General features: G+C 40.3%; 3 protein-coding genes across 9 annotated transcripts in view; all 3 read right to left on the bottom strand.

Annotated features, from left to right (window-relative positions):
- setd5 (SET domain containing 5) overlaps positions 1-3,791 on the bottom strand; it is a 40,197-nt gene extending 36,406 nt beyond the window's left edge. For 3 of the 4 annotated variants that reach the window (XM_068593476.1, XM_068593480.1, XM_068593481.1), the window contains exon 1: positions 3,387-3,791. The gene's annotated coding sequence lies outside the window, so the exon portion shown is untranslated. Of the gene's footprint in view, positions 1-2,536; positions 2,592-3,386 lie in introns of those variants that run through there. The other variant, XM_068593478.1, reaches the window with a different exon arrangement.
- A 1,451-nt stretch (positions 3,792-5,242) lies between these two features.
- si:dkey-19e4.5 (UBA_like_SF and PTH2 domain-containing protein) lies at positions 5,243-12,020 on the bottom strand. 3 transcript variants are annotated; one of them, XM_068594763.1, is made up of 7 exons: positions 11,875-12,020; positions 10,797-10,910; positions 9,659-9,730; positions 9,473-9,547; positions 8,851-8,948; positions 7,166-7,280; positions 5,243-6,972 (listed from the first exon to the last, which is right to left on the bottom strand). In XM_068594763.1, the coding sequence occupies exons 2-7, from the start codon at positions 10,902-10,904 to the stop codon at positions 6,886-6,888; spliced, it is 555 nt and encodes a 184-aa protein (XP_068450864.1). In that variant the 5' UTR covers positions 10,905-10,910; positions 11,875-12,020; the 3' UTR covers positions 5,243-6,885. The 3 variants fall into 3 exon arrangements, with proteins under 3 accessions (XP_068450864.1, XP_068450863.1, XP_068450862.1); XM_068594762.1 differs by lacking the exon at positions 11,875-12,020 and adding an exon at positions 11,630-11,764 and having other exon boundaries at positions 5,244-6,972; XM_068594761.1 differs by having other exon boundaries at positions 5,245-6,972; positions 11,761-12,020.
- Positions 12,021-13,935: 1,915 nt separating this feature from the next.
- plxnb1b (plexin b1b) overlaps positions 13,936-19,233 on the bottom strand; it is a 100,838-nt gene continuing 95,540 nt past the window's right edge. For both annotated transcript variants that reach the window (XM_068593549.1, XM_068593550.1), the window contains one exon: positions 13,936-16,175. In XM_068593549.1, the coding sequence (XP_068449650.1) occupies positions 16,071-16,175 (105 nt within the window). In that variant the 3' untranslated portion in view covers positions 13,936-16,070. The remainder of the gene's footprint in view (positions 16,176-19,233) is intronic.

The following is a 19,233-nucleotide window of genomic DNA, read 5'->3' as shown; positions in this document are numbered from 1 at the left end:
CACATCTCATTAACATATCAATAGCTACACCTGCCCTCTATGTAATGATAGGGTGGCATCAGCATGCAAATAGAAGCTAAAAGGACAGCCCACCCCCTTCGCCCCCCCCACTCCAAAAAAATCCTATTCCCGACAGCAACACCCCCTTCTCCAACCGTCTGCATTGATACAGAATCCTATCTTCTTTTCGAAACTGGCTACAATTCTGCTTTACTCCGTCTTGTACAAGCGCACAAACAAGGGTTTAAATTCTGTATGCAGAAAGAGCCACATTTATCAGAACGCAGCGCTCACACATTCTAAATGTGTTTAAGGGCATGTCATCCAACAATTACATTCCTTGGATTGTAACCGCTGTGTAACGTGAAGGAGACTATATTTCCTCAGTAAACAAGAACAAAACCCGGTCCAGGCTAACCTCGCATGTCTGTACATTCCTCAGAGCCCCAACATTTCAGAGGCAAACAATGGCAAAGATTAAGATAGGTTTGACCTGCAGCCAGACCGACACACACACACACACTGCTGCTCTTTCACCAATTGTTGTAACTCAATACCCCTAACACATGTATCTCACAAAATCAGAAGCTGCTTGAGATGCCTGGAAAAAAAAACATGGCGAGTCAGTCTGAGGTAGAGCAGCAACATGCAGCAAAGCAATTCATTCTTAAGTTTTCCCAGGGTGGTGGGGTGAGTTAAGAAGGCACGCCAGGGTCAGGGGAAATGCTTGAGGGGCTCGTGTTTCCGATGGGTTCCGAGAGGCCAGGTTTGCTAGCTGCAACCCACACAGTCTATTAAAAGATGTGAAACATATTCAGAGAATGTCAGTCGCAACCAATCAAAACAAGGCTCAGCGCGCTACAATCTGGCTTCCAACAGGCATCGGGAGGATCAATCCAAATACTTGGTGCTGGCTGAACGGCCCCAGCAGGGCACAGGTGTAATCTCTGTACTCATGGAGGAAGGTCGACGGCTGCTCGACGGTTACTTTAAACCACAAATACAAGTGGATTTTTTTTAAAACATGTTTTATTGTAATATGCTGAATTAGTGAGTGATTTAAGTGAGCAACCAAGCACCTAAATATGACTGACTGATTCACCCTGACACCAGATTTTATAATATCAAAACATTCAACCTATTTATTTTTTGCTCAATAGAAAGAGTGATGAGTCTAAAGTATGACCATCTGAAGTAACTACACGTCCGCCACAAACATCACTGCAGAGAGATCGTCACACATTCGGTTACACATTAATTGACCTAACCGCGTCCGACAGAGCAAAAATAACGTTTTTCTCTCAGTGTGCTGAGAGAAAATGCTCCGGACTCCGGGGCGCAGCACAATGCGAGGCTACGTGGTGCAGCTGAGTGGAGCACAGCTACTCAGGCGACGGGTAGGGCAGCCATTTGTGCTCAGGAAACCGCGGGGTCCTGATAAATATAACATCCTCACCAAAAACATACGATACGCGGGACAATACACTTTTTAATCTCTCAGTCATTTCCCCTACAACTATATCACGTGTCGTCAGCTCGCAGTTCTGTTCGTTTCATTTAACCTGTAAATGACTAGCAGCGACACTGAAAGAGACATGGCATAGCTTCATCTGAAGACCGGCTGTGGGCTCCTGAAATCAACCAAGTGGAGGTGAAGTTGGGAATGTAGCATTCTCTCATACTTAAGAAAAGTCTCAAATGGTCTTTATAAACATAACAGCTGCGAAGTATCTAACTTGGTCGAAACTTGTGACTGCTGCATTCCGACTCGACAAGGCTACTCGCCCTTACTCACACGTTGAGATAAAAATGGAGGCTAAAAAAGGAAACAAGAGCTCCCCTCTAAAATACCACTCATTTCTCTTAACCGCCACCGAGGTTGGGGGGTTGGTAGGTGGGGGGAGGTGAAGAAGAGCAAGTCACTACCCAACAGATCTGGTTTTCTGATTGCCGGATACCGCACACACACACACACACACACACACACACACAGAGAAAAGGAAAACGGAGCAGAACAACAAGCGCAAATAGAGGAAACACAACCGAGCTTTCAGCTTGATTCACACGCCTGAGCGCAGTTAGGAATGTTGCCAAAGAGAAATGCATTAACATGATGTAGCCAAACACCACCATGATACAGACACCATATTTTTCAAAAAACTAAACGTAGTTCAAAAATCCGCGGCAGTAGCTTGCAATACGTTGTCACACACATAGCTAACGTTGAAGGTGCACAAAATGTGTGCTGAAGCACTGGTTCACAATAAGGACACGATCAACTGGAGAACATCCAAAAAGTTAGCTTAAAGGCTAGTATAGCATTTGTTGCCTATGGCTTGTCTGCTAACGTTAACACAGCAGCTGGTTGCTTGGCTAACAGGAGTCGCAAGTAATTATCAAATTGCAAGTTGTGTCATGGATAACTTTTACAAAATTCGACAGTTTTTTGGTCCCCGAAGAACATTTAACACATTGTTGTCAAAAGAGCAGTGCCAAATACATGTTTTGGGTCGAACAAAACAAGTTTGCGTATTACCTTACGCGGTCGGATTCTTAACTTCCTTGCCCAAGAGCTGGTATGCAGGTCCAACGATAGTATAATCAATTCAATTTAATAACTATGCAAAAACGCGTATGGAGTACCTATGATGTGCTGCTGGTGTTGTTATGACTTTGTAACGTAAGGGAATGTTAAGCCTATGCGGAAACAAATTATAGAAACTTGCTTATATTTATGAAACGGTTCTTTAATACGACGTCAATTTGTAGCGTTGTGGGCTCACGGAAAAACTCAGTAAATATAATTGGTAGTACAGTTAACTTTTAAAGCCATATTACTTGATAATTCTTAGTACGGATACTGAGATAAAAACTCAACCGAGGGCACCCTTAGTGGACTAAACGTTACACGAGTCAAACTCCTGGAAACTTGTATAATAGTGTTTAGAGCTTTGGGGACACGGTTGCTTGAAATTGCGCTAAAACGTTTTCTTTTTATAAAACTATTAAATGTGGCGAATTCACAAAATAACAGGCTAGCTACCAAAAAACAACACGAGGAGCTGATCAAAAAGTCATGGGAGATCAGCCCAGACACAGCTAAGAGCAGCCCTGCAAAGCAGACCATCAACATGGGGAGCCGTTCAATCTGCCCAGCTAGTCACTTTAAAGTGGAAAGATCGTGGAGGCAACCAACTTGTTCCAATAAACTTAAGGGGACGCTAAGTAGTTAGCCAAGTTGGTTAACGTTAGCTTCATGGCTATGTTTGGTTGACTGAAAACATGGATCAAGTAGCTACGTGTCTGTTACTTATGTTAACAGTTGAGTTACAGCCAGCATCTATAAAGGGTGATATTAACAATTAACACGAATTAAAAGTACTTACCTAAAGAGGCATTCCAAACTTGAATATGCGAGGCAAATGCATGTATAGTGGGTCCTTAGAGTATCCCAACATCAAATCCAAACAGACCAGTAGGCCTGTAGATCGGCCTCGGAGTCTCCTGTATCCTTTGCCCTTAAAAGTAGCTCCCTCTCCAGGGGTAGGAAACAAACTTCTTAGTGTCTCCCACGCATAGACGGAAAGTTAAATTCCGTCCTTTTCAGGTGCACTGCATCCATTGATTGTCTATTATAGATCCCCGGTGGATAAATCCATGTATTTTAGTGTATTGTATATACTGACGCTATTTATAATGGGGTATATGCTGCTGTATGTGATACAGGGCTCTGATTCTGTCTCGGGTCCTTACATTCGCAGAAGCGCCCATCCCCCTCCTCACCGGCATCGACCGCGGGTCCCAGCGAAACTGACACACAACCACGCCACGGGGTTTCCCTGGCGACAGTGCAGGGGCTCTCTGCTTGGGCGGCCTTTGCTGCGATGTCCCGCCTCTCGCCAAATGATTCGTTAGCAATGTGTCAGTCACACGAGCGATCCATTCAAGTCTTAGGTAAATTACAGCATCGATTTTTTTCTTCTCCGCCAACTACGTCAAACGGGGCGGGCACTGCTTAGAGGAGGGGTGCGAAATTTCTGTTCCATTATGTTATGTGTGCTGTTGGCGTACAAGGAGCAGCGCAAGAGAGAGTGGCTGGATTCCGGGGACAATTTGACACCCAACAAAGGATCTGTACCTTCAAAGGTTCTGGGAAATGCTCGTTATTAGATTCACATGCCATGGAATTCATTTGAATTAGTTGGTGGGATTAATGATTTTTATGTATAGGGTTTATTCATGTATTTAACGTCGAAGGAGCTTTCATCGATAGGAGCAAATTTTAGCTACACGGGGTCTCTGGGGCCCAGTTCCAGGGACACAGGAGGCAGGGTTAGCCCACTGGGTCAGCCCCACCTACCGGTTTGTCAGATGAGTGGAGTATGAGGTGTCGCTCTGTTAGCATATGGTAAGGTGCTGGACCCGGTTGGACAGGGAAATTGACCAGGGCTCCTGGGTTGCATCTACTTATTACTGGTCCCTCCTACTTCTGTTTTCGCTGCCGAAATCATGCTATTCCCACACTTTGCAGACACTGAAAACGTGACCGACACAACGAAAATACCTCAGCAGCTGCTCAATAAAAAAAAAAAATCCTGGGAGTTGTATCCCAAGGACGGGCGGGGAAAAACGACCGTAGCCTTTGCTGTGTTAAGTTAAATAGATGACTGGCACCCATTTCTTACCCACGTTTCATGTTGAATATTTGTAAAGTCACTGGCTTTTTAACTATTGTACACTGGATTTAGTAAATACTTTTTGACAGTTTGTAGACGTATAGTCGCAGCGACGCGATTGGTTTCCTGTCCTGTCATGAGACTTGTGGGGGGTGACTGATTGGCTGCGGTGATAAATGCCAACGTCATTTGTTGCACAGGTCCTACAAGCAACGAAATTAGGCAGCAGAATAATGCAATTGTTGCAGCTGTGGGGCTTCAAGCATACAACTAATGAAGACTCCGAGCTTCATTAATCATTACGAGACAGTGTGTGGATACATAGGATGAGGCGATGAAGCCCAAGTAAAGTGTTACAGATGGACTATAATTAGCTCCCTCGGACGTCAGCTCTGCGATTAGACGGACATGCTCACAGACCATTCAAATTGTAACATGGAATGATAACATTTAACTGCCAAACCAGATAGTTTCCATTTTAATTAGGTGTCAGTCAACACAGTCGAGCCAACATGCGTATTTTTGTGCTAGCAGTAACGCCAAGTATCCACGTTCCCGTCATTTTTTGTACCATGTTCTCGACACGTTTTCCTTAAACAAAACAAAAAAAACACTACTACCAGTTAATTCCCACGGAACCAAATGAGGTTGATAACTGAAGGACACCAGCCGGACTCCCGCGGCAGGCAGCGGTCATAACTCACAACACTGCAATTGTTATTGCGGTGAAAGGGCGATGTCATATGGCCGGTCCACGCACTGCAATATGGCGGCGCTCAACCCTTCCCCCACACCGTGCTCACTGCCAGCAGATCTTTCGTATGCATTGTGTGTGTGTGTGTGTGTGTCTGTATGTGTTGAAGGCTTCGAGGTAAAATACGATTCAAGATGCTTGTTCCTTAATCTGGAGGCATGTTTAATCGTCTCCATAGTCGGAAGCACTCACACAAATGACTGTATAACATAGGAGGTATCAAAGTTTGGACATTTCACTCAAATTGACATAACTTTGGGATTTTGACGGTCCGTTCAATGTACATTTCATATTGCGTGCATGCCACTGCCAGTTGTTTGTTTTTTTTTAATTTTTGTAAGATTTGTTACAAATAAAATCTTTGACAATAAGCTAAGACTTATGGGAGAGGCAGCTCATGCCCACAAATTTTGTTAGTGAGAACATAGACACAGCTCACACATCCTTCTGTGTGTTTTAAGATTATTAGTGTGCACCACTGTTCACCAGGCCGATAACAATTGTTATACACACACACAACCTGTCCAGCTGGAAATTGACCAACTTCAAAAGTGTAAACTATCCACCACAGGCAGTTAGAGTGCATACAGTTGGGCCTCACACACACCTTAACTACATTTACAACCTTTCTGCTCGACACAACTTCTCGCCCACCGTCAAAATTCTACCAATAAGCCAAAAAAAAGTTTTTTACATAAAGAAAAAATGTTTAGAATGGCACACCACAGAGTATACATCATATGGCCCTGAACAGGCATAATGTATACAAAATATAGCTGTTTATCAATAATGAGGAATGTTATTGATTCTAGAGGAGAGGGGTCTTTGGGAAAATAGTTGCATACACACACAAAATCATTTAAACGTCAAAAATGAGTGTTCATGTATTATAAGTTAAGTTACTCTTCACTTCGAAGTAGTCAAACAGGTAAATACTACATCTGCTATGGCTATAATTATAATTACATTATGCATTAGTCTACAATACACTGCGCCTTAAATAAGCATGACTACAATATTGGTCAGCCACCAAAAATACATGATTTTACTTTGCCATATCTGAAACTGGACGACAGACTAAGATGTGTTTGAAGCTTGATTAAGAATCTAATCTCAAGAATCTAAGTACATGGCCTGTTTGAAAAGGAGAAAAAGATTCAACCGCTATCGCCTTGTTCCTCTGTGAACAACTGGTTCCCTCCTCCTGCTTTTAAGGGCCGACTAAGCGGCTCAGACAAAGAATGAAAGGGAAACAAATGGCTGAGGGTGTGTGTTTTCTGGTGTTGGGTCATGTCTTGTTTTCCCTTGTTCTTTAGGTGTTTTTTTTTTTAATTTAAAAGGTTGTTACAAGCTTGCATGCCAAGACTCTCCCTGCTGCTGGGAAACACTGCCCTCTGCTGGATGCACTGTGGCAATGCAGAGCAATGCCTTCCCCCCACAGTGGGGGTGAGCCCCTCAGAGCAGCTTCAGACTCCCAGTGACGTTGTTCACCATCTCCTCCTCGCCCATAATGGCCAACACAGTGCGGGACCCAGACTCCACCTGCCGAAGACAAGAGGGATTGGAATCGTTTTGAGATTTTCTTCATGTCACGCCACTGGCCAACACGGACACACCATCTTTTTAACCAGATATACGAGTATCATTAATTTGACTATATATCGGGAACGATTGCAGGTGTCTCCAAAAGACATTTAAGCACAAGACAACTCTAAAAATGGCTTGTTTCCCTCACCTGGGTCATCCCTGCATCCTGGACCAGATAAGTGGGAAGGCTGAGGCTCATGGCCAGGGCTTGCAACTCCAGTAGATGAGCCACGTTAGTGCCCTGGACCACCACCTTCTTGGCTCTGTTTCAACACAATGCATAATTATTTTTCCATCAATATGTTATAAATAGGGCTGGGCAAAGTAAAAAAATGTAACTGATTAATTAAATCGTATTATGTGCCAAATTCAAGTAAAAACTAGTGTATTGCGCATTTTTACTTTAAAGTAATGTTATCAGAACAATATAACAGGCTCTCTCAGAACAACAGAAAGATAACATATATAGTATATAAATCTGTTTTCTTTTTTTCTTCTGAACATTTGTATTTTATCAGGGAAAAGCATAAACAGTCAGTAGAAAGGGTCCTGTTATGGACAAACTTTGTGAGACGGAGCGTCTCGCGGCAGCACCGCAGAACAGAAACTACATAACAATACGTTCTTTCACGTCAGGCTGAAGTCGGCAAGTCATCAACACTACCTGTCAGTGAGGCTACGGAAGTGCGCCCACGTAATGAATCGCCTTCAAAAGTAAAAGCAGTGTTGTATTGCATTTTTGGCGTGCATCTTATTTATTTTTAATTTTTGATTGATTTCACGCGGGCCGGACTGGCAGACATGTAAGACGCCCAGGTCTGAACTATGCCGTCTGGGAGAGATTTAAAGTGCTACACTTGTGTGAGGAAGTGATGTGCCTCTCACAATGCAAAGAAAAATGCAGTTAACGCATGATCAAATAACGCCGTTAAAGAATTGAGAAGTTAACGCATTTAACACGTACACTTGCCCAGCCCTAATTATAAATGCTGACAAATAATGTGTATTAAAGAAATGTATCAAGAGTTAAATTGGACTGAACTGAGCAATTATACAGGGCAAATCATGACGGAGCCTAGTGTGGAGAGCCCAGAACACAGACAGAGATGGTCGGCCGATGATTGTAAAAAAAATTTTTAAAAAAATGTAGCGTAGCTATCCTGACACAGTTGAAGGACTGCATGTCTTTTTTAATTTAAGAGACTCGAGGGTCTCCTGACCCACATCTGGCAGAGACCTGAATCAATCGCGGCATCCTGTGTTGTGTGGTAATAGAGTGCAGGACAGCGGTGAGACAGACTCTTGGTTTGCGTGGGTGATGCTTTGCGCTTGAACGTAGTTGACATTGCTGAAAAAATGATTCTACGGTTGTTAACTTCCAATGATAAGATGCCAGCCATATTATCTTGCTAGAAGTAACCCGTGTTTTGGTTGCTTACATTTCAATTTTTCCGGATGCAAATTGACAAAATACACCACAGAATGCACTGATGTTTTGTTTTTCTTGTGTAGCATGAAGAGACTGCAACTACATTTTATGGTGCGCTGTACAATAACAATAAAATAATCTTCAGCTTCAGATATCACTTTTCATGCCATATTTGTACCATGGCCTTTAAAAAAATATAAAATGATCAAATGGCAAAGATACATAACATATGAAGAACCATGGTATGGTCACTAAAAGTTAAAATCACAAAGATTTACACAATCTTTAATGTTTACGTCGTAGACAGTGCAAACCACTAGTGGTTGTATAAATGACAGGTTACTCCATAAAAGCACAACTTCTTAGTGAGTCTCTTCCCAACCAACATACTGTGCAGGCCTTACCCACTGTGGTCCCACTTCCAGGCCATCTCCCTCCAACTGTTCTTCTCCTGTAGAGCCTGGTACAAACCCACAGCAGCATGGCCAACCTGGGCTGCCACCTGCACACACGCACACGCACACGCACACGCACACACACACACACACACACACACACACACACACACACACCTGTCAGTTTTCAGCCGTACTGAAAAACAGCCTTTATGTGCTTCTGGTGACCAAGTTTAAATAAAGTTGCTTACTAAACTTAAAAAAAGATAGCTCTGCACTGGGATGATTTTTTTCACTCAAAAAACATTTCATACAAAATCAAGCTAAAAACATCAATGGCATGAAACTACTATTTATGTGCTAGGATGTGATGTATAAACTACTCCTGCTCAGAGGAAGGAGCTTACAACCTGGTAGGTATCCATTATTGAAAGAACTGGGAAAATTACAGACCAACAAAAATTAGATACATGCTTTGCAAAAATAACAGCAGCTTTCCTTCACTGTCAAACCAGAGATAGTGGTGTAGTCATTTATTAAAGCCGTTGTTAAATATAAGGAAACATGTTTGAAGATGGGTTGTGGATTTGAACGCAGCCTATATACAGAACACAGTCCACATTGGACTTACCTTTCCAACACCCATGGCAAGATCCATGTTCACCACGAACACCATCTTGAACATGAGGTCATCGTCGCCCTCCTCCTGAGGATCAAAGCAGACCAAAAGAGACACTGAGATTTGATTTTGGACAAACTCCACGAGGTCTAAAGTACCAAGGTGTACCTGTGGGGACTAAGGCTAGCTTATGGGCACCTCATTCTCCAGCTTGTTGAAGTAGTACATTGCCGCCTCCTCGGCAGACACGTTCCGTGTGTGTAGAAGTGCCTGAAGTGGTCAGAAACAAAAAAAATATTCAGCGCAGGGAAGGATAGCCTGCCATTCATTTGGGCTGATGAACTAATCAATGAGGAAGCAACCAAAACATTGATTCAAATTTATTGTATGTGCATGCATACTTCACCAAAAAAAAATATTTCTGATGCAATACATTCATTCAGTCAAACCTTTTTTTTCCAATCACAGTATTTGGGAGTATTCAACTATTGGTGATTTTGAGCAGTTGGATGTAATAGCAATAAACCAAGGACATTTTTATCCTAAATAATTTAAGAAAAGCGTGGTCTGTTCAGAAAAACAAAACACGCATGACAATATGTTCTATGGTGATGGAGTAAAATCTATGAAATAAAATCATTTGTGTCATTGATTTTATAGCTACAAGTATAGTAAGTACTATACATGCAGCTAATAAAAGACCTAGCCCATCCTTTTTTGGTCCACTGACATGATATACGGTTGGCCTGCTGCCTCGTCCGATGTGAATGCAGCATTAGTCACTCTTTGTTTCAGAGAAGCTTCCAGCCCTTATTCTAAGTCAAACCTGGGAGAAACGGTCATTACTGACAGTTAGCATGAATAATTGAATTTTAATGTATTTGATCGTGAGATAATATTTTCCATTTAACAGCGGTGAATTAGAAGGTTTAGCATGAAAGCTGTCATGTAATGACGTAATGTAATAATGTAATGTTCCCATTATATAGCATTGATCATTTAAGGTCAGCAATGGGGTCATTCGGAACGTAAAAATGACAAGCGCCACTGACAACAAAATGTAATTAGTAGTGTGAACTAATGCCTACCAGGGAGCTACGGTTATATAGGCAGTGTTTAAAAACACAGTGTGTGCATTAAATACAGGTGTAACCGATGAAATTTAGCTGACATTAAGTAACCAAGTTCATATTGTTTTCAGACATTTATATTGATGACAAAGCCAGCAATAGCACAGTACAAATGCAACATTCCCAGTCCTAATAATCATTCCATGTTAATGTAAATGTGGCCTAAATGCTGGAACCGGTTGCCCATCCTGACAGTACAGTCCCACCTGTTTGGCTGCCTCTTCTGGGATGTCCAGCTCTCTCAGCTGCTGTAGAAACACAGGGTTGACATCCTGAGAGCTGGAGTCCGGGCCCGACTGCTCTGTTGGCTCCATTCTTGACTGGAATGGAAGAACACAGTAACTCGGAAGGCCATGCTCAGCACTGAGCCACATCCAACAGGCCACCGCTTGCCATCTTAGACTAAAAAGGGCAAATATACCTAGGGTGTACAGTTGATTTGTATTTATTTTGTTTGAATATCAATGAGTGTCCAGATTGAAACATGCTCAGCGTTATTCCTCAGGCTCGTTTTAATTAAACAGCTCCCACCAGGCTGCATGCCTCCGAGAGCATCCCTGGTTCTTTGAAACATTACAATCTCATGGAACAAACTGAAGCACGCAGCCTGCAACTACCCATGTTAAAGCGGGTTTCTATACACGAACAATGCATACTGCTAATAACTGAAACAATGTGGTTTTACACAATTAACCTAATTGAACCGCATCATCATTCCATAAAACGTACGTTACGTCTCCAGCAAGGCCGTATTAACAATGTAATGGAGTGTAACATTATATTCTCTTCAATTGGAAGAAATCGATATGCAGATAATAATGTAAAAAATAACAACGAGATGGCCACAAAGTGTAACAACAAAGGTTAACGTCAGACGACGTTTAACGCTAGTTGATAGCTAGCTAGCTAACGGTGTCCTGTTAGTTACACTATTCACGTTAGAGTTGCGAACAAAGCAGCTAACGTTAGCAACGCGAGCTTTCATTTAGACTAATACACTTCCCCCAGTAAGAATACGAATTCCAAACTGCACCGCCACCTGAATGGAACCACTGCCTGGCGCTTCAATCAGGACCACGGCAGCCGTCCGTATTCAACAACCGTTGCCACAACGGGAGCTAACATTAGCATTAGCTGCTACCGCTAACTAGCTTCGGCCCAGCAAGTTACCCGTTCTGCGCAGCTAGCTTGACAGCTGGAACGACGACGGAGATATCCCCACGGCTTCTGGAAGTCCGAATTTCACCTGCGGCGGACACAATTTCTGGTTGGATGTGAAATTACATTCAATGGGATTCCCGACTGTGCTGTCTTCAGCGTTACTCCATTTTGGACATTCGCGTTCGCTGGCACAGGACGCTGCCTCTCGTGGAGTGTGGTGTTGCAGATTTTCTGGCGGTATTAAAAATGTAGCGATGACATGCGGGTGCATACTGCAGATGTGCTAGAGTCATCGCCTTTATAAACGCGAGAATACGTTTTTATAATCTCATCCAAACTATGACGGATTTATTTTTCATGTTTTTTGTTTTATTACTGAAACCCACAATGACAATTCATTCCATTCTTTTAACATGTGGACATAATACGTTTTGCTTGTTATCTCATTGTTGCAGCTGAGTACCGCTCGGTAGTCATTAGGAGGGGTGGATTTGTGAAACAAACAGTGTTTGGTCCAGTCCCAATCTCCACCCTAAACCCTCAAGCCCTGAACCCTCAGGGACTCACTGACGTCAGCTGCGAAATGGTTGAGTGTGAGAGTCTGTGAGGGCTTGAATTGATGTGAATCTGAATGGGTCGGCACTTTGCTGTAACATCACGTGACTACATTAAAGCATAATGTGTAAATTATGTATTTTATTATTTTTATTCACTAGTTTAAACGTCTTCCTCACAAGATGAGAAGTCATTTTATATTATTTATTCACTCGTTTTTGTCAAAATAAAATGTTTGATGAATGTACAATATATATATATATATATAAATATGTATATATATATATGTACAATATATATATATATATATATATATATATATACGTACAATATATATATATATATATATATACATATATATATATATATATATATATATATATACGTACAATATATATATATATATATATATACATATATATATACATATATATATATATATACACATATATATATATATACACATATATATATATATATATATATATATATACATATATATATATATATATATATATATATATATATACATATATACATATATACATATATATATATATATACATATATACATATATATATATATATATATATATACATATATACATATATATATATATATATATATACATATATACATATATATATATATATATATATATATACATATATATATATATATATATATATATACATATATATATATATATATACATATATATATATATATATATATATACATATATATATATATATATATATATATACATATATATATATATATATATACATATATATATATATATATATATACATATATATATATATATATATACATATATATATATATATACATATATATATATATATACATATATATATATATATACATATATATATATATATATATACATATATATATATATACATATATATATATATATACATATATATATATATATACATATATATATATATATATATACATATATATATATATATACATACATATATATATATATATATATATATATATATATATATATATATATATATATATATATATATATATATATATATATATATATTCTGTTTGCATTCCTCTTATTCATGTGTTTTTATGTTCCATAATGTTGTAAAGGTATTTTATCGGGCAAAATGCCCACGTGCCTCTTTGTTTATCTTTTTTTTTTTAAGGTCAGTTCTTCCATTGGGAACTGCGCGTTTAACCTCCCGTTGCAATGCATTGTGGGTAATTCCCTTCGGCAAAGTCAGCATCTAATGTTGATTTACGGAAAGGGTTCATAAAGGGCTCAAAATGTCCGCCACAGAGCCCTCAGGCACTCCAAGATGTAACATTGGGACACCCCTAAACTCTGAAGGTTTTCGCAGAGTGCGCCTCAAAGTCCGTGAGTCCATAAGGGTGGAGATTGGGATTGGGCCTTTGTCTTCATCTCAGCATCCTGGTCTCCATGGTAACCGCTGATTCATGAACAAGCATGGCATCACATAATCTGGCCCCAGACAATATACACCACCAGATGTATCCTATCAATACAGCTGGACATGATAACCTCTTGATGAACTCAATGAGAAAGAAAGCAAGGAATCATTTTAGGAATACTTTATTACATCAGCTTGTGAGAATTTGCGCCTTCTCTTATTAAACAGGTTAACACACTACAGTTACATTTTTAAGTCAGTATGTACAATGATATTAACACACAAAAGAAACATCCTTAAAACTGCTCCTTGCAGAGCCTGCTCTACACAGCCAAATTTATACAGCCTAACGACAGTTATAGTTCTTCCTCAAATGGCTTGTCTTCATCATGACTGAGCTTCCACGCCTCTCTTCAACTGACAGTGTAAGACAAAACAAACCATTTGTTCATCTGAGTCATTATTTTCTTGTGTTTTAAGTAATGTAGTAATAAATCTAAGGGCTACATTCTCATCTCTTTTTGGTCACTAATTCCTGGGGCTGGGTATCAAACCTCATGAACATGACGTACAGACTATACTGTGTCCACAGCACTGACTTAGAGCGTTGGCAAACTGCATCAAAGTTGGCATCTCTGTCAATTTGGCTTTCCCATGACATCTACTCTGCGATGCGTAATCGTAACCTAAATATGAATCTAAATGAAGCCTGAGGGAAGTGCTATGGGAAACTATTGTTGGAGGGTTAATAGATCCAGCATCAACTATGTCCAACCATACCCAGCCTTATTACTCCCATAGGAAGCCACGTCCATCTTGGTTCATTTAAATACAAGAAACATCATCTAACTGTTGGAGAAAAATATTTTCCACCACACCAACATTAGCTCATGTACATAAGATCTCTGTGCTCCAACTGAAAACAGAACAGTGGGACAACACTGAACCAGTAGTCGCGTTATCAATACATAACCTGTATCAACTTGACAAAAATAAAACGCCATACAGACCTCCAGCATCTGAAGCAGTGTTACCTTGTGTTCAATACCAGAACTGTGCACCGACCATGATGTCAATACCGACAACAAAAAACAAACTAAAACAAGTACCATCACCTCAGCTTGGATTGGAACAAGCAGAACCATGATTTCAAGACACTGTTTAAAACCTAAAAGGAATGTTTAAAAACATACAAAATAGAATTGCTGACACAATAAAACATTGCGGTGATTCCACTCCGCTGAGTGTCTTATGGAAGGATTTTTTTTGCTTGTTCCTCTAACATTTTTCCAGTGACTTGTACATTATAGAAACATGAATAAGTATAACAGCTGAAAAATAAAAACACAGTAAATTGTCACTTTGTCGGGGGGTTAAGTACCAAATACAATGCTCCAACGAGCAGACTCTGATTTCTCACACCAAGGAAAGAAAATAAAGAACGATAAAAGTCTGTACCGCCGCAGATGAAGCGTCCAGCAGGTGTCAGTGTATGTGTAACTGAGGGCACGTCTGTGCAGCTGGATGGAGCGTCGGTGTCTGGTGCAGCACAGCAGGCTGAGGAAGAGAGTGACTTATTAAACTCTCTGGGATTGGCTGAAAGAAAAGGGGCTGAAAACGATTTAGTGTCCATTTCAGAGACAACATTTAAGCTAAGGTGTCGTGAATGCTGCCAACTTTAACATCTAAAATATAATGACCAGTTGTATGAGGAACTTGAAATGTGATAGTACGAGGTGTAGATTGACAACCAGGACAATATGGACGCGCGCACCCACATGCGCGCACACACACACACACACACAGAGAGAGACAGACAGACACAAATGACTTCTGATCATACAGCAGCGAGAAGCACACAAGGCATAAGAGGTACCGCTTCATAAAATGGACTCGGAGGGCAATCGGTTGAATCAGTCTTCGGATCAGATCAGCTGATTGTAAACCAGCTGGAATAGCTGCTATGTTGTGTAGAGATTAAAATGCCACGTTTGTTCCCTCCAAGTGTCTCTTCATAAAGTTAATGCAGGGACAGCAGGCATCTTTGTTTAGCTTTGTTCTGTGTCCATGTGCTGCCCTACTTCGAGTGTCCAGACTGAAGTCACAGATGGATTCACAGTCAACACCGACGATAACTTCTGATCTTAGCCGTTTCTCCAAAAGCCTGACGGCTCCTTCACTCCAACCCTTCCTTCCTGAAAAAGGAAGGGTTTGTCGCTCTCCTGCGTTTCAGTTCAACCTGCAGGGCGCACATCTGTTGCTCCGCCTCCCTCTCCCCGGTCCACGCTGTTGGCTGCAGCTCTGGTGGGTGCTGTCGTCTGTCACAAGTCAGTGACTTTATTCTCCACGGCAGCCGCGATCTGCTGCAGCCGGTAGCCGAGCTGCATCTTCTGGGCCGTGGGGTCCTCCTCCAGCGCCGTGATGATCTGGAGACGGCACAGTGATGGGTGGACAGAGAGAGAGGTGACAAACACATACATAAGATGCATTATTCCAGTTAGCAGAAATGTATTGAGATAAAAATACAAAAAACACACAGATAAACTACATCAAAAAAATAGTAATTGTAGTTGCCCTTCAAGTGAGTTTTCCTTTTCCAAACTGTGAATCAAAAGATAGATCCTAAATAAATAAAACATAATAAATATATTGACTCACATCTGAAAAATGCATGGATGTCCACTTGACTAACTTTAATTTCAGTAGTTTTGACTTCAACCATGTGGCCAGGTGATATGTAATTTTATATAAACCAATACACTATTATTTTAAGTTATACATTTATATCATGGATATTTTTTGACATTCTTTCGAAATTATTTGATGAAGATGCCGTTTTCTTTACTGTTTATTTTTTCTTTTCTTTTAAAAAAAAACATACAAGTACAAAAAGTTTCAACATGCTTATTACATAATGCTTATTGCTTATTGTATGTTTTGTATACAGCTGACAACCCCACTTAGTGAAGACCGGACCCGGCGCGACGGAGGCTGTTACCGTCCCGGACCCGGCGCGTAGCGGGCCGTTACCGGCATCTTCGGGCAAGCGGTCTTCAGACCGGCCCGGTTACCGGCCTCACACCGCCCCTTTTCTTTTCCTCCGAAGAGTTTAGAAATTCAAATATGCTTAAATTCAGCGGGAAAGCAAGAAAACAATAACACAAGCACACGATTATAAATGTATTTGTAATAAACAATAAAACTAAAATATGCGTTTAATCAACGTATTTGTAATAGAACAAACACCGACGTAATCAGGGAGAAAATACATTTCTAGTCAACGTAATTGAGAATACGTATTTGTTCTGGGGGAACGTAATTTGTAGGAGATAGGGTGGCCACGAAGGTCGGGATCTGCCTCTCTTTTATAAGGAATTCACAAAGATTGCCAAAGGAGTTGGCAATCTTTGAAAAAAAATTACTGATTTTTGTCCAGTGGGACAAAAAGCACTAAACCTGCTCGGGACCAGGTTATGGTGATTTTTCCAAACTTGCTTCGAAAAAACGAAAAACCTAATCTACGTCATCTTATCCTCCAAATTGTCCAGCTAACTCAGTAAACCAGGTACGAAAAACAAGACTCCGGTCTGCCAGCAGCCGCCGGGTCGAAGCCATGAGTGCTGCTCGCCTAGACAGCTTTTTGACTTCATCTACAGGGGCCATATGTCAGGGATCGGTTGCTTCTGTCTTGCTCCCCTACTTGAACAATCCTGTTTAACGATGAAGTTCGGACCGCCCCAGCTCATTTGCATATGACGGGACAGAAATAAAAAAATTAAGAAATACGTGTGGACACAGAAATACAACCATAAATAAATGAAATACAAAAATGTGGAAATAGATTCATTTATGATGTCCTGTTTATGTATAACTTATATTTGTATATTCTTGTACTTATTTATACACTTATTTAAGCATTTATTTATTTATTCATGGCTTTATTTATTTATACATGTATTTATTTATTCCTGTATTTATTAATTTATGAAGTAATTCATTTATTTGTTCCTGTATTTATTCATGCAATTTTTTATTTATTTATTGATACTTAAGTCATTTTCTGTCCATCATATAAGAGACCCACATCAAAAAGACAATCCCAGGCACCGTAGACCAGCTGCAGTTTGCATATCGCTAGAACCGGTCCACTGACGATGCAGTTAACAACGTGATCCACACAACCTTAGAGGACAAGGACACTTATGCAAGACTGCTTTTCATAGACTTCATCTTAGTGTTCAATACATACCACACAAACTCACTCTTTGTCTGACACCTGCTCTCTGCAACTGGGTTCTGAACTTCCTCCCCTCTTCCCCCCCAGGGCTGTGTACTTGCTCCCTTGCTGTAAACCCTTTTCACATATGTTTGGGCTCCCAGGAAACCACCAGCTTCATCAAGTTTGCGGATGACACAACGGTCATTGAAATGATCACTGGTGGGGCTGAGACGGTGGGCGAGACGGTGCCCTCCAGTGTGTGAAAAAAACAGCACAGTACATCTCAGGAGCAGCCCTTCCATCTCTCCAAAACATTTACTCTACCACAGTAACCAGGAGAGCACACCGCATCATCAGGGACACAACGCACACCCAGCACCCACCCTTCTCTCTCCTGCGACCAGGCAAACGCGACACGAGTCTGAAGTCCAGCACCACGAGAATGACAAACAGTTTCTATCCGCAGGCCATCAGGCTACACACACACTTGTCATGATCATACTTGGATATTGTAGCAATGCATAGTGTATAAAGATACAACGAGCAATACTTTTATTAGATTTTATCATAACAATACTATTATCATATGTTATCATATTTATCCAAGCAATGTTATTATCATATTTTATCATATCATAGCAATACTATTATCATATTTTATTATATTTATCATAGCAATACTATTATCATATTTGTGCAATACTATTTTTTCTATTTTATGCCTTATTTTTATTTATTTTTTTTACCTTAAGTTTATTGTAATTCTGTGTGAGGAAGACCGAGCAAAATAAGCTTTTCATTGTATAGAATAACTGTCTGTTATGTGTGCATTTGACAGTAAAAACATCCTGAATCTTGAATGATTCAAGTGATTAGCTCAGAACTCTGTTGTTGTCCCAAAGTCCAACTCAAACAATCAGTCATTTTTAAATGTCTGCCAGTGTCACGATGTTTGATACCAATCGCCAGAAGAAAAGACCCGACTGAAGAAGAACATACTTATTCCTCCTTCCACATAAAACACATTCTCAAAAATGAAAACATGCAGCTCCTACGACAAAGAAATACATAAATCACTGAACTGGAGAAAAGACACTATATTCCCCCACAAACTATTTTTCTTAATTTTTTAAAGATTAAAGTCATGATGGAGAAACTAATCTCATGCATTGCTCAGGTGTGATTTTGGCTCATTCTTCAACACAAACAGTCTTCAAATCTTAAAGCTTCCATGGGCCTCTTCTATGGACTCTGATCTTTAGTTC

This window comes from Clinocottus analis, unplaced genomic scaffold, assembly GCF_023055335.1.
Source record: "Clinocottus analis isolate CAN_PGR_092001 unplaced genomic scaffold, fCliAna1.0.p SCAF_3, whole genome shotgun sequence".
Classification (NCBI taxonomy): Eukaryota; Metazoa; Chordata; class Actinopteri; order Perciformes; family Cottidae; genus Clinocottus; species Clinocottus analis.
Note: the sequence above shows the minus strand (reverse complement) of the source record. Positions and strands in the feature narration are given on the sequence as shown.